Source organism: Mobula hypostoma, chromosome 23 (genome assembly GCF_963921235.1).
Source record: "Mobula hypostoma chromosome 23, sMobHyp1.1, whole genome shotgun sequence".
Lineage (NCBI taxonomy): Eukaryota > Metazoa > Chordata > Chondrichthyes > Myliobatiformes > Myliobatidae > Mobula > Mobula hypostoma.
In genome coordinates this window covers 21703487-21719944 of record NC_086119.1, presented here as the reverse complement: position 1 = coordinate 21719944, position 16458 = coordinate 21703487, and the positions used below count along the sequence as shown (strand labels likewise).

The 16458-nt window shown below is 40.8% G+C and overlaps 1 protein-coding gene across 1 annotated transcript in view; it reads right to left on the bottom strand.

Annotated features, from left to right (window-relative positions):
* Positions 1-16458, bottom strand: part of LOC134336994 (EF-hand calcium-binding domain-containing protein 5-like) — a 72122-nt gene that overhangs the window by 26466 nt on the left and 29198 nt on the right. The window contains exons 8-12 of the mRNA XM_063031737.1: positions 14406-14625; positions 11574-11726; positions 9168-9274; positions 3017-3267; positions 447-667 (exon numbers count right to left, since the gene is read on the bottom strand). Coding sequence (XP_062887807.1) covers positions 447-667; positions 3017-3267; positions 9168-9274; positions 11574-11726; positions 14406-14625 — 952 coding nt within the window. The remainder of the gene's footprint in view (positions 1-446; positions 668-3016; positions 3268-9167; positions 9275-11573; positions 11727-14405; positions 14626-16458) is intronic.

Sequence of the window (16458 nt, the reverse complement as noted above, 5' to 3'; positions counted from 1 at the left end):
ATTGATTGAATGTATGTTCAGTCTAAGTCCAGATGAAGGGTCTCAATCAAAAAAATCAACTGTCCATTTCTTTCTGCAGATGTAGTCTGACCTGTTGAGTTCCTCCAGCATTTCCTGTGTCGCTGCACATCTAACTTAATGGCTTTACCGACTTTATCTTCCATCGTCAACTAAAACAGTGTCTCTTTGCAAGTGGCTATGATTAAACTGTGAGTTTTAAACATGAATGTAGAGAGAGTATTATGGAAATATCACCATTGTCACTGGATAAAAGGGATACTCGGAAAATCTTAATTTAGAATGAATCACTGAATAGAATAACCTCCTTACCATACAGGCTGATATGAGGAAATTTAAACTTCCTTCGGCAGAGGGAGCTAAGCTTTACTTTTTCATTGAAGATATTTTTTGGTTTTGGAGTTAACTTGGTATATTTAGTCTCGTACCTCTTTGAACTTGCTCCAGGTGAGGGCTTCCACATTATTATTTGGTTTCACAAGATGGAACACAATTTTAAAAATCTTATGCACCATTGGTGGAGGAACACCGGAGCTCTTGAGCTTTTCAAGTTCCTTCTCATTCAGACGACTGAGATTTTCACTCATATCTTGAAGCAGTAATTGGTGAAACAGTAACTCGTGAGAGCTTTTGTATTCATGATCAGAATCTGGAGAGAACCAATGGAAACAAAATTTAAATGAAAGAAGGCAGATATTTATATTTGCCTTAATCCTGTGTCATTATCTAACTATTTAATTGTCAACTATTGAAGACACAGCTTATAACACTTGCACAGCACCATAGTAATTTTATTTATTGCACGGTACTGCTGCCACAAAAAAAAAACCATGATTTATGTGAGTGATGATAAACTTGATTCTGATATGGGTCTCTATTGTGGACTGAGAGTGGGATGGGTACAGGGAGAGGGGAATCATGGTTGGGAAAAAGAGAAGGGAGAGGAGAGGGAGCGGGAAGCACCAGAGGGACATTCTGTAATGATCAATAAACCAATTGTTAGGAATCAAATGACCTTGCCTGGTGGCTCAGGGCTGGGTGTGTCTGCACCCGCACCACCCTTCCTACCCCGGCACTCCTTCTCTGCCACCTGTCCCAAACCCTCCCGCGGTGCTCCATCCTCGCCATTCCCAACATCTTTTCCTCCTGCCAGATTTACAACTTGCTATCCCCTCCGTGTTGACAGATACAGTATTGTGCAAAATTCTTAGGCACCGTAGCTATATATATGTGCCTAAGACCTTTCCACAGTACTGTATATCATCATGCATGAGGATGAAGAGATTCCACATGTATATTCGACCATATATTGGATCCAGCAAGATGGCGCAGACTTAGTTTCTCTGTAAACTAAATGATAGTTTGGTGGGATGATGAGGTTACTGTAAGAAAAGACAAGTTAATCCTGACATGTACAATTTACTTTAAGTAAAGAGAATTCTTCATTTGTATTTATATTTATTTTGCACTTGCATTTATATTTATTACAGCAAATAAAGAAATATTTCAAATTGCATTATTTTTTCCCCACTGAATTATGTTGATTTCAGCTAGTCACTGCCCACGAGGTACAGTGTTGTCATTTGGGCCTGGGGTAGTGCCCCTGTGTTGGGGAAAGGGAGAATGAGAAACCTAAGAGATTCTACCGATGCTGGAAATTTTGAGCAACGCACACAAAGTGCTGGAGGAATTCACCAAGTCAGGCAGCATCTAAGGAGGGCAATGAAGGGTCTCAACCCGAACCATCGACTCTTTACTCCCTTCCATAGATGCTGCCGGACTGGCTGAGTACCTCCACCATTTTGTGAGTGTTGCTCAGGAAAAATCAGTCACTTTAATTAACTTGAAAATGTGCCAGAGGTCAGTTATAATGTCCCTCTCCCCAGTACCAGATTAAACTGCTGATGCTCTGGTCTCCATTCTCTGACATATTTTAAAGGCAGTAGTAAAAAGGCTTGTTTTAACTGGTTGAAAGGAAACTGAGTAGAAAATACAGGGTTTACTTTCTAACCTCATAGTTAAGAATCCCCACAACACCTGCTGATCTGTGATCTCTGTCTTGAAGGCCAATATCAGCAGGATTTAGACAGTGAACCCGCAGAAGATATCAGACCCCGATTTCAGTACCTGGCAGGGTACTGAAAACTTGTGCTAACTAACTGGCTGGAGTGTTCAAGGACTTTTTTAATCTCTTTCTGCTGCAGACAGAGGTTCACATCGGCTTCAAAAAGACATCAATCATACTGGTGCCAAAGAACAGGCTGAGCTGCCTTAATGGCCATTGCCTGTTAGCACTCACATCTACTGTGATGAAGTGCTTTGAGAATTAATCATGGCTGGAACAAACTCCTACCACTTTATTGGGCTGTGGTAAAGTATTTACTCTACTTCCAGTCTTTTGGAGTAATTGATAGTGCTTCACGGGCACATCTGCTCGTAATGCCAAATCAGCCAATCATGAGGCAGCAATTCGATGCATAAAAGTGTTCAGGCATGATCAAGAGGTTCAGTTATTGTTCAGGCCAAACATCAGAAGGGGAAAGGAATGTGATCTAAGTGACTTTGACCGCAGGATGATTGTTGGTGCCAGATGGGGTGGTTTGAGTACCTCAGAAACTACTGATCTCCTGGGATTTTTACACACAACATCTCTAGAACTTACAGAGAATAGTGTGAGAAGCAAAGATCATCCAGTGATGGCAGTTCAGTGGGTGAAAATGCCTTGTAAAATGAGGGAGGTCAGTGGAGAATAGCCAGACTGGTTCAAGCTGACAGAAAGGTGACAGTAACTCAAATAATCATTCATTCCAACATTGGTGTGCAGAAGAGAATCTCTGAACATGTCAAACCTTGAACTGTATGGGCTACAGCAGCAGAAAGCTATGAATATACACTTAATAGCCATTTTATTAGGTACAGGAGGTAACAGATATTCACCGAGTGAATATCTCTTAATCATTCCTGTTTGGCCAATAGAAATAGAAGGAAATCATGTTACCTTCTGGTGAAGTTCCTGATAGCCTAGTAGCTTCTGTTACAATTATGGCACAGGCTTGGTAAAGGATATGTAGCATCTTCAGCATGCTCCTGTATTCGTGGGCCAGGAGTTCATGTTTCAGCCCCAGATCAATGTCAAGTATCGCCAGAGTTCTACCTTCGGCGTCTCTCAGTGGAACACAAATGTGACTTCTTTCAGATACTTTGGGTAAGACCACTAGTGAGGTATCAGCACATCTGAAGAGGTAATTTCTGATTGCAAAGAATATTGAACATCAATTAAACGTACTATAGATAGACAACAAGCAATGAGGCAACATGTATTTTTTCTCTATTAAATTATATTTTCTCAACTAATCTCTGCCAGGGAATTAGAGTATTGTCACATAGGCCTGGGCAATGCCCCTGTGCTGGGAGAAGAAAAATCAGAAACACAAGCGATTCTGTAGATGCTCAAAATCTTCAGTAACACACATAAAATGCCGGGGGAGCTCTTAAAAATATTATGCCCCATTCACCTCAGTGATATTTAAAGATTAGCTTTTTTTTGTCACATGAGAATCGAAATGTCAAAACAGACAGTCAAATGCATCCTTGGCATCAAATCAAATCAGTGAGGATTCTGCTGCGAAGCCCACAAATGTCTCCATGCTTCCAGGGCTAATATAGCATGACCACAACTCACTAACCCTAACCATACATCTTTGGAATGTGGGCGGAAAATGGAGCACCTGGAGAAAATTGACACAGTCACAAGGAGAACGTACAAACTCCTTACAGGCAACGGTGGTAATTGAAACCTGATTGGTAATTGCTGGCGCTGTAAAGCATTGTGCTAACCATGCTGCAGAATAGCTAGTATCCCCACTGAAATCCTACAACTTGGCTGTGAACTGCAGTTACAAATCCATAGCCTTCTCTGTCTGGGAAGTTCACAATTTTCTAGGGGACATCAAGAATTTTGCATTAATGACCTTCTACAAGAAAGGATACGAGCTTGACTAAGGCCCCAGCAGAACATCTCCCTTCTATCTACTACAGGAAAACTCATTGGAACTATCCTCCTGAACCACCTCCTCCCAGTGTTAGAAGAGATGCTTCTGAGTTGCAAAGAGGAGTCACAATGGATGTGATCTTCACGAGATGACAACAAGGAAAATGCAGGGGACAGCATCAGTGGCAACATATAGCCTTCGTTGACCTCATTAAAGCCTTTCAATCTATCAATCAGGAGGGACAGTGGAACTTCATCCTCAAATATGACTGCTCTGAGAAATTCATCACCATCTTATGTTGCTCCAACAAAGATTAAAGATGGAGAAAAAAAAAGATTAGCTTTATTTGTTACACGTACATAGAAACAGATTGAAATGCATTGGTTGTCCCAACTGATGGTAACTTCACACACATCATGCCCCCTGACACCCGGAACTTCCACCACACTACTAGTGTCTTCCACAGTGAAGATTGATGCAAAATACTTATTCAGTTCATCTGCCACTTCCTTGTCCCTCATTACTAAAACTCCAGCATCGTTTTTCAGTAGCCCAATATTCACTCTCACCTCTTTTACACTTTATGTATCTGAAAAACTTTTGGTATCCTCTTTAATATTATTAGCTAGCTTAATTTCATATTCCATCTTTACCTTCTTAACTACTTCTTTAGTTACCTTCTGTTGGATTTTGAAAGCTTCCCAATCCTCAAACTTTCCGCTAATTTTTGGTCTATTATATGCCCTCACTTTGGCTTTTATGTTGGCTTTGACCTCTCTTGTTAGCCACAGTTGTGTCATCTTGCTTTTACAGTACCTTCTCCTCTTTGGGATATATATATATATCCTGTGCCTTCCGAATTTCTTCCGGAAATTCTAGCGATTGCTGTTCTGCTGTCATCCCTGCCAGTGTTCTTTTCCAATCAATTCTGGCCAACTCCTTTCTCATACCTCTGTCATTCCCTTTACTCCACTGTAATATTGCTATACTATATTCAACTTTAGGTTCTCCTTCTCAAATTTCAGGGGATTCAATCATATTATAATTACTTTCTCCAAAGGGTTCGTTTACCTTAAGCTCTCTAATTAAGTCTGGTTCATTGCACAACATCCAATCCGGAACAGCAGAATATCATTCTGCCTTTCATTCTAGGAATCATTCAGGTGAACCTCCATCTTTCTCCATCTCTCACAAGAATAGGCTTCTTTAGGTAGTTATGCACATAATTCCAGCAAAGGTCTCAACAGTGCCCTATATAATAGCATTTTTTAAAACTCGCTAATGAAACTGTTAGTATGAATTCAATGCAAGGAAGCCTATTCTATGCTTAACCTTACTTACTTGTAATTATAGAAAAGGGAATTAATTCTCAGTGGGCACTCAACACCTTTTGCTTGAATCTTAACACCATTACTGGAAATTAATTGTCCAGAAATCTCAAAAATTAATGTGCCAGTTAAAGAAAAAGGTAAATATCTTTCTCTTAAAGATTAGCATTAATTATCACATGTATATCAAAGCATAGCGTGAAATGAATCACTTGCATCAACTCAAATCAGGATTGTGCTGGGGTAGACCATAAGGGTCAGAATCAGAATCAGAGTTAATATCACTGGAATATATCATGAAAGTTGTTGTTCTGAAGCAGCAGTACATTGCAATCATAATAACAAAATCTATAAATTTCAAAATAATGAAAACTATATCAAATAAGTAGAGCAAAATTAGAGGAAAAAATAGTGAGATGATGTTCATACGTTCATTGTCCATTCAGAAATCTGATAGCAGAAGGGAAGAAACTGTTCCTAGGATGTTCAGTTTGTGCTTTCAGGCTCCTCTACCTCCTCCTTGATGGTAGCAATTAGACTAGGGCATGTCCTGGGTGATGGGGGTCTTCCATGGTGGATGTTGCCTTATTGAGGCATTGCCTTTTGAAGGTGTCCTGGGTGCTGGGGTGGCTAGTTGGCTAAGTTTTCAACTTTCTGCAGCTTTTTCCAATCCTGTGCAAAAGCCCCTCCACACCTGAGAATGTTCTCCCTGGTACATCTGTAGACATGTGTGAGTGTCTTTGGTGACATACCAACTCTCCTCAAATTCCTGATGAAATAAAGCTGCTGTCATGCCTTCTTCATAATTGCCTCAATATGTTAGACCCAGGATAGATCCTCAGAGATGTTGACACACTTTCCACTTCTGATCTCTCAATGAGGACTGGTGTTCCTTTCCATATTGTATCTTTGAGTTCTTTCTGCTCAGTAAGGAAGGTGACTATCATGTCAACATAGGCCTGTATTTGTGCATTAACCTCTCGGTCACTTTTTTCTTTCTTGGCCACTGCTTGAGTCAGCGCATCAGCAGGAAACATTATTTCCCACTGTGTAGATCATCTTCACATTATATTTCTGCAGCCTTATCAACATGTGCTGTATTTTCATTGGACAGTTAATCAGGTTTGGACACAATTGAGACCAGTGGTTTATGGTCTGTCTCCACTTTAAAAGTGTACCCACAGATGTACTGATGGAGTCTTTCACATGCATATATGCTGGTGAGAAACTCTTTCTCTATCTGTGCACATTTGACTTCCCCACTTGTTAAAGCCCTTGATTGATAGGCCAGAGGATGCCATATGTCATCATGCTGTTGCAGTCGTACTGATTCAAGGCCATACTGGGACACATCAGCTGAGATCCTAGTACACTTTTCTGGACCATGAAACTACAGCACAGGCTCTTCAGTTATGACTCTTTTCAGCACCTGGAAACACTCTTCTTGCTCACAAGACCAAATACACTCATTTGACTGCTCAAGGTGTGACCTAAGTGTTGTCTTCACAGGTGACAGTTGAGGGATGAACTTGGCCAGGTAAGTCACCATCCCCAAGAAACGTCTCACCTCCTCTTTGTTTTGAGGCATGTTTTCAATAGCTGACATCTTTCTTGTGTCAGGCTTTACTCCCTCATCAGATGTGACATCTATGAAGATCAGCATCTTGACACCAAACTCATATTTCTCTTTATTTAATTTCAATTGACATTCCATGTGACATCAAACACTTGTCTAAGTCGTGTAACATGTTCATCCTTGGTGGAGCCCCAGATGATGATGTCATCCATCGTGGTCTCAACACCAGTTATAGCCTCAAAGATCATGTGGATGGTTTATGGTAGACTTCTAGTGTGGACAGAATCCCTTATGGTAACCAAACAAAGCAATATTTTCCCTGTGATGTGTTGAAAGTACACAGTGTCGAACGTGCCTCATCCAGCTTCATCTGCCAAGACCCAGATGACACATCAAGCTTGCTAAACGACTTGGCACCTGAAAACCAGGACATGATCTCCTCCTGCATTGGCAATTTAAAATGTTCTCTTTGGATGGTTTTATTAAGATCTCTTGGGTCTATGCATATCCATGATGTTCCATTTTTGTTTTGCACAATGACTAGTGAGCTCAGCCAATCTGTTGCTTCTTAAATTTTCTGTGTGACATTCATTCGTTCCATTCATTCTAGTTCTTGTTTAAGTTTGTCTCGAAGTGCAAATGGAACTTTCCTGCATTTATAGACAACAGGATTCACTGTCTCGTCTTATATGTATGTTGTGTACACCAGATAAGCATCCGAGCCCCTCAAAGACATCTGCGCACTCTTCTGGGAGTGTTGTGTGGTCATCTTTGGTCTGTGAATCCATTATGAAAACTCTTTTTAGCAGGTTGAGCTTGTCACATGCATTCAGACCTAATATTGGCTATACTCTCTTTTCTACAATCAGTAGCTGTGACTTTAGGTGCTGCCCTTTGCAATTGAAGATCGCCTGGCTGCAGTGTCAAGCTTGAATGAAATTACTGTTTTATTCACAGTCACTGGAATGACCCATCTGTTCTACCAGCACCGGCAGCCTGTAGAGAATCCACAAAAAACTTCCTTCATTTTCTCAGCAACCTTTGTCTTGGTAGCCCCAGCTTTGCAGCACTTTGCAAAATGGCTCTTCTTCCCACAATTATTGCAGGACTTCCCATAAGCAGGACATGTCTTTGGAACGTGACCACCTCCACATTTTCTGCTTTTGCTGTTTGAGCCTTCCTCTTTGCTTTGCTGTTGCTTTGGGAAACACTTTGTGTGCTGCTCCTCTGTTTTCACAGCATGAACTGTTACGCTGCCTTGTGCAGCTCCTTAGCTTGTACTCATGTGGTCTCTGCTACCCAACACATATTCACAGCTTTTTCTAGTGTCAGATCTTTTTCAAACAGCAATCCTTCTCCGAGTCTATTATCTGGAATTCCACCAACTATTCTGTCTCTAACTAGTGAGCTTCTCAAATCTCCAAACTCACGGGTTTTACTCCAGGTATGAAGCTCATCTAAATATTGGTCAAAGCTAATGACTTGTTTCTGGTCATGGGGGAAAAAAAAACTTACATCTCTCAAGTGTGGTATTTCTACTTGGGACAATGTACTCCTCAAATTTTGTCATCAGCGTGTCCAATATAAAAGCTGTCTCATCAACTTGAAAACTGTTATATATGTCCAAAGCACCTTTGCCAATTATGTGCAGAAAAACAGATGCTTTCAATTTTTCATTGGCCCTTCCCACTCCACCAGCAGCTGAATATATATTGAATCATTGTTTCCAGTTATCTGTTAGATTGCTGGCAAACCGCATAGGTGCAGGAAGACTTAGCTCTTCCATGGCAGGGACTCTCGGCCTCTTCACCTGAATCTGTCTTGGTGAATTAGGTGACTGCTGAACTTTGGGAACAACATGCTCTCTCGTCTCGCTGCACTTGCTGCTAGCACTTTTCATACTCAAGCAGTCCCTTTCTCAGTTGCACTCTGTATTCATTTACCCTCCGTGTTTAGGCCTCACGTCATCTTCTGACATCATGTTATGTTTGTTCTCAGTAAAGACAAACCTGGTGTGGGTTTATGCTAGAAAAAAATTATTATTGAACTGCTCAAACCTGTGCAACCAGTTGCAGGTGAACCCCTTGCATTGCCCACTGGGAACTGAAGTTCCTTATTATGCACACATAATGACACACACCAGAAATAAAAGCTTCTTCCTAATTAAGAAAAAAATTACACTCTTCAGCAGAAGTGCATAGCAGTGATGGCAAATGACTCAAATGTGAATGGAGCTCCATAATAATGGCTGACCTGAAATAGTTGTCCTTCCTGTTCAGAATTATTGAAGGTGCATGCACATCTGACCATGGTGCGATAGGGTCGTTCTCAGAGGTCATTGTCTTGCATAAAACATACTCCTTCGGATTGTAATTGAAATACAATAGTAAATGAAAAGTTTCCCCTTGTTTCATTACATTCAATGACCAATACACTGCAACTTGCACTGAGCACAAAACGTACATAGTCATTATTTTCTGAAATCACAAGAGTCTAATTTGCTTGGCAGTAAATTTCTGTTGCAGGTTCTAAAACTTGCTCTAAAGGACCTTGACTTGGAAACCCAGCATTCATTTCCTATCATATTTTATTGGCTTGAGAGGGTATGAATTAGGTCAAATAACTGAAACAGACATCGTTTCCATCCAAGTGAAACATTCCTTTAACATGGGAAACATTGAACAATGATGACAGAGTTTCAGCAGAACTGGTAAGCTTGGAGATGCACAATAACAAGAGGAAATAAAGGAATATGCAGATTAACAATTAAAGGGACATTCCGTAAGGGGACCACAACTTCGTTGTGGTTTGGAGGCTTGCATGTCTCACTGACCCAGAGAGCTATGTTGGCAGGAGTCAGGGCTTTATGCTTTGGCTCTTAGTACGGTCACCCATGCCAAACAGGTCAAAGGGTAGAGGTCAGACTAATAGCAGTCCACTGGTCCTCTAGGTTTGGCAGTTCAGCTAACAAGCCTGACTGGTAAAACAAAATTGTTACAGAAGCAGCGATGAAGAATCCTTCTACATTTGAGTGTTGCGGTATTCCTGAGTCTCCACCCGGAACTTACGTGGCTGACGGTCGTGAAAACTGAGAGGAAACTACTGGCACGATGAATGAAACCCTGAATGGCACCAGAGAAGGAGGACCTTCATTGCTGCCCTAAATGCCAATGGCTTAACGGGCACTAAACCATAGAGGGGCACAGATAGGTTAGGCTTTCAGAATCTTATTTGTTTACCTGGGTAAGTGAGTCCAGAACTAGAGGGAAAAGGTTTCAGGTGAGAGGGGAGAAATTTAAAGGAGGTCATAGGGTGTATGGTTATCACACAGTAGGTTGTGAATATTGAGAACAAGCTGCTGGAGAGATACTGGAGGCAGACACAATTATAATATTTAAAAGTTGTTTGGGCAGGTACATGGATAGAGCATAAGGAATGTGGACCTAATGCACACAATTCGGATTAGCACCGATGAACACCATTGTCAGATTGAACGAGGTGGGGTGTACGGAGACGTTTCTCTGTGGCACATCTCTATGATTCTCTGATGTGTCCAGCATTTAGGACAGAGATGTGGACAGTAAATCTTTGGAATCCTTTGCCTCAACCGCTGAATATTTTAAAGACAGAGCTCAAAATATTTTTAGATACAAAGTGTATTAAGGAATATGGGGTTTATGCAGTTAAGGAGCAGGCACAAGGGGCCAAATGGCCTACTCCAGCTTCTATTTTTTATTGTTACTAATAAAAGAGAGATGTAGGGATTTGTGAGCATAATTGATTGAAAGTGGCAGGGGAAGTTGTGAAAATTAGTAAAAAGGTAAGATTCCAAGGAGGAATCTCAAGTTGAAATTTAGGTTAGGTGTTCATTAAAGCAACATACTGTCTTAAGTACTTAATATTTCAAAAAGTTCTAATTTATTAACTAGAATTTCCACAGAAGTTAAATAGCTAGTACCTAATTCAGGTACAAATGTTGGTATAAGTAGGTTAACGGAGCAAAGCAACTGAAAATAATCACAATGACATTAAAGAAGTTTTCAAAATCAAAATCAGGCTTATTATTGCTGACATGAAATTTGGTGTTTTGTGGCAGCAGTACAGCGCAAGACATAAAAAAATCATTATATATTACAAAAAATGTGGTAGGGAAATTCTAGGCAGTTTCTAGAATAGGTTACATGGCCGGCACTACAGTGAGGGCCAAAGGGCCTGTAATGTGCTGTAGCTTTCTATGTTCTAAAAATACAATCCGTACGGAAGAGGAATAGCAAGGAAGGGTTCATAGACTGTTCAGAAATCTGATTGCAGAGGGGAGGAAGCTATTCATAAAATATTGAGAATGGGCCTTCTGGCTCCTGTATCCCCTTCCTGAAGTGGGTATATTCCAGATGCTGACGGTCTCTAATGATTGATGCCAGCTTCTTGAGACACCACCATTTGAAGATGTCCTCAAGGGTGGGGGGGGGTTTGTGCCAATGATGGAACTGACTGAGTCCGTCCCTCTAAGGTAAAGTTGTTTATACTGGATGCCATAATGCAACCGTAACGAGTTTCGACCGATCATGTAAATTAAACTAATGAATAATGCTAACAAAAAGAACAGAGATGTTCTGTTAAGACCCCCGTAAGAACTATGTAAGTGAAGAGATGAAATACCTTTACAGTTGTAGGTTCAGTTAGATATGTGATACCAGTCTCGATGTTTGGCGTGATGTTAAAAAGCCACATCATACCAGAGTTCACAGCTTTGAGGACACTATCCCGAACTTGAACATGGTGATAGGCAACACTAAATGCCTTTGCAACACCCTAAGAATCAAATTATATCCCATGAATGTTAATTTCCCTCACAAACATTCCATTTGCAAACAGAACAAAATGAGTGAATGTGTAGTTGTGGCAAAAAGGCAAGTGGGCATTTGATTTCAGATTAAAGCTGTGGTGATTTATTCAGCATTAACTTCTTCAGTGAATGAGCATGAGAAAAGTCAAAGTAAAGTCAATCCTGAGACTGCTGTGATGATTGGAGCTACATGCTATCAAAATACTTGATCGCAGCAGCTGATCTTTAATGACCCACGTCTCAGCGTTCAACTGGGAGAGTCACCAATAAGTGGGCAGAGTTACAAGGTTGGAACTGGTCAATTAAAACTGACGTGCACTCAAATTTCACCTCTGAGGAGAGTGAATCTCTGGAATTCTCTGCTCGAGGTTGGAAAGATTGGAGAGGTGGATCCTGTTAGATAGAAGAGGTGAGAATAGGAACTATTTAGGGGGAAGTGAATAGATGTTGGAACCAGATTGGGTGGGAGGGACTATGTGGTCTTACTGATGTAGAAGAGTCCACATGGGGAGCACAGAATGCAGTATTTATTTATTTATTTAGTGATACAGTGTGGAATAGGCCTTTGAAGCCCTTTGAGCCACGCCATCCCAGAAGTACACTGGCAAATCTGATTAACCCTAGGCAGGATCATGGGATCAGTTACCTACCCAGTACATCTTTGGACTGTGGGGGAAACTGGAGGAAACCCACGGATTCCATGGAGAGGACATACAAAGACCGAACAGCACCAGAATTGAGCTCTGAAATTCGGATTGCCCCGAGCTCTAATAGCATTGCGCGAACCACCATTCTACCATGGTGCCCGAGGTAGATGAGGTCGGAGGAGCTGAACCTTCACCTCACCTGTTTGGGTTCCTGCACAGTGGTGAGGGAGGAGGTATAAGGACAAAGGTTTCATCTACTGAGAGGGTAGGGGAGGGTAGCCAGGGATCATGGAGGGATGGGTGTAGAGGGATGAGCAAACGGGGCAGTTACAGAGGGAGTGCTCAGTTGGGCAGGGACATCCTTTTCATCATTCACAACCTGACCATGGAGCGAGGTGCAGTAGCAGATATCGGACGCAAAGATGCGGCAAGGAGATATTTAACATTGAGGAATTATGCTTTGTATGTTGAGTAAGATGAAGCTTCACAACTCATGAAAATACTCCAGTTATATTGATATACTTGGAGATACACTCAGTGACCACTTTATCAGATACACCTATTCATTAATGCAAATATTTAATCAGCCAATTAGATATAAAATAAACACTCTGAAATGTATATAATTTATATGAAATAAGCTCAAACCATTTATTCATGAGCTAAATCGTAAAATCCAAGATGAAGTGAGTGAATGCATTGACCCACACTGGACATAGAGATCCAAAGGTTTCAGTTCATACTGAGTGTTCTGATAAAAACCATAGATACGCAGTGGCCACTTTATTAGGTATACCTGCTCGTTAATGCAGATACCTAACCAGTCAATCATGTGGCAGCAGCTCAATGCATAAAAGCATGCAGACATGGTCAAGAGGTTCAGTTGTTGTTCAGACCAAACATCAGAATGGGGAAGAAATGTGACCTAAATAACTTTGACAGTGGAATGATTGTTGGTGCCAGACTAAGTGGTTTGAATATCTCAGAAACTGTTATCTCCTGGGATTTTCACATACTGCCATCTCAAGTGTTTACAGAGAAAGGCGCGAGAGCAAAAAAACAACCAGTGATTGGCAGTTCCATAGGTGAAAATGCCTTGTTCTATTGAGAGATCAGAGGAGAATGGCCAAACTGGTTCAAGCTGACAGGAAGGCAACAGTAACTTTAATAACTACATGTTACAACAGTGGTGCACAGAGGAGTATCTCTGAATGCACATCTTGAACCTCAAAATGGATAGGTTACAGGAGCAGAAGACCATGAATTCAGTGGTCACTTTATTAGATACAGGAGGTACATAAATTTTACTGTCAGCTTTCTAAACATAGCCATAAAAAGATGCTACATTTGTATAACAGTCACATGATGAAAAAAATTGATGAGATAAGACCATAAGACATAGCAGCAGAATTAGGCCATTCACCCCATTGAGTCTGCTCCACCATTCCATCATGGCTGATCTTGGATCCCCCTCAACCCCATACACCTGCCTTCTCAACATAACCTTTGATGCCCCAACTGATCAGGAAGCAGTCAACTTAAATATACCCATGATCTTGACCTCCACCATATCCTGTGGCAAATCTTCAAGAAGCAATGACAGTTATTTGATTAAATCACAATTCATAGTTTTAAGGTGATTGGGGGATATCAGAGGTAAATCTTTTACATGGAGAATGGTGGGTGCGTGGTAGAGGCAAATACATTAGGCGCATTTAAGAAACACTTCGAAGTGCACATGAATGAGGAAAATGGAGGACTATGTAGGAAGGAGGGGTTGGATTGATCTTAGGGTAGGTTAAGGTTGGCACAATATTATATGCCAAAGGGCCTGTACTGTGCTGTACTGTTCGATGTTCTAATAGAAAAGCTAAGAGAAGGGTTAAATGGTGCATGTTTTTACTGAATTTCTATTTTTAAAAATTCTATTCTGCTCTGTGAGATTAATGAGGAGGGGACGGATGTCAGCAACTCCCTCGCGCGCGCACATGCATTCACCTGATGAAAATTGATCTCATGAGAGGCGAAAACCTTCCCACATTCATCCCTCAATGTGTCAGTACCCAGGACTCCGAACACTCTGTTGTGCTGGTCTTTCACTGGGACCACCAGGAATGATCCTTCTGTTGTCTCCCGATGACAGTTCCAAAAATGAACCTTGCCATGGTCCTGGACTCTGTAGATGTACAGTGGTTTCCCTTCATCAACTGCAGTAAAGCTAAGTCAAATAAAAAAGCAAGAGAACAGTGAGAAGAGATGATTAAATGAACTGTGAAATCGCTCACCAAGTTGTCATCGGTGCTGAGGAATGCAGCATTCTGGAATCTAAAGTAATCATGAAGTACTTAGCAAGTCAGATGTAGGATTTACTGAATTCCAGGTTAGGATCTATTTTGCCTCAGCCTTTTGTTTTTAAGGCAACTTCACAAAAAAGTTACACCTCTTGTATTCTGAAATAAAGCAGCTTGCTTGAGAAATTTGTAGCAATTCTGGCAGCATTTGTGGAGAGGGAAACAAAGTTAATTTTCAGGTCAATGACCTCTCATCATTACTGGTACCCCCTGTATTATTCCAGCCTGTAGGAGATTGTCAGTGAGATGTTAGGTTATTTGAGAAACAGATGCATGTGAAGTCTATCTGGCCCTTCAAGCCTGATCTGCCCTTCATCAAGATCATGGCTAATTTTCCTTAGTGCTATTTTCTTGCACAAGCCCCTTATCAACTGATCTATTGATATCCAGAAATCCATCAATCTGACTTGACTAAACTGAGTGACTTAACTTCCATAGGCCTCCATGATAGAGAATTCCAAATGTTTATTATCATTTGAGTCAAAAACTTCCATTATTTCAGCCTTAAATGATCTACACTTTATTCAATATTCTGTGTCCCCTGGCCTTTTGCCTACTTGGTCAGGGGAAATATTCTCCCTGGACCCAGCTTTTCAAGCTTTTTAACAATTCTGGAGCTAAAAACAAACCACTGAAGAAACTCAACAAATCAGGCAGCATCTGCAGAGGGAGGTGGACAGTCCAGATGAAGGATCTCAACCCAGAACAATGACTAATATGGAAATGTATCTGTAGCCCTGAAGTCTTTATAATTTATAACTTTTATAAAATGTAATGTGACAAAATGGAACCTGTGTGATCCCAGAGTGCTTTGCTGATTTGTTGATGTGGTTGGATGGGAAGCTTACAAGGGAATGCAATTTATAGCAGGGAGTATTTTGATGTTACAGGATTGAAGGCCAAGAAAAACAGGACACAGCTGTTGGGGGAAGAGCCTCAGAGACAAATGGACTCATTAAAGACAAATGTGGCTCATTCAAGATGGATGCAAAATAAGACTGAAATGCAATTAAGGGATGGAATGACCTCAAAGACATGAAGTTGATGAATTACTGGGCTCTGTAAATGTATAAAAATTAGCTTTTTTGAGTTGTATGATTGAAGCTATCTACCAACGATTTAACATATGGAAGTAGTCTTCCCTTGCAAGTAATAAATGTGCATCTAATTTGATCCAACATGAGTTTGTTTTAGTCTGTTACTGTCTATTTTGAACAGTGGTCCCCAAACACCAAGCCGCAAAGCATGTGCTACTGGGCCGCGAGGAAATGATATGATTCGGTGATATGAAACGATATGAGTCAGCTGCACCTTTCCTCATTCCTTGTCACGCACTGTTAAACTTCAACATAGAGTTTCTAACTGTCCCGTATTAGCCGGGATATCCCGTATATTGGGCTAAATTGGTTTGTCCCATACGGGACCGCCCTTGTCCTGTATTTCCCCCACTAAGGTAGAGCGTTCCTATGAAACCATTCATAAGCGGAAACAGCGTAAAGCGAAGAAGCAATTACCATTAATTTATATGGGAAAAATTTTTTGAGCGTTCCAGACCCAAAAAATAACCTGCCAAATCATACCAAATAACACATAAAACCTAAAATAACACTAACATAATAAAAGCAGGAATGATATGATAAATACACAGCCTATATAAAGTAGAAATAATGTATGTACAGTGTAGTTTCACTTAACAGAAT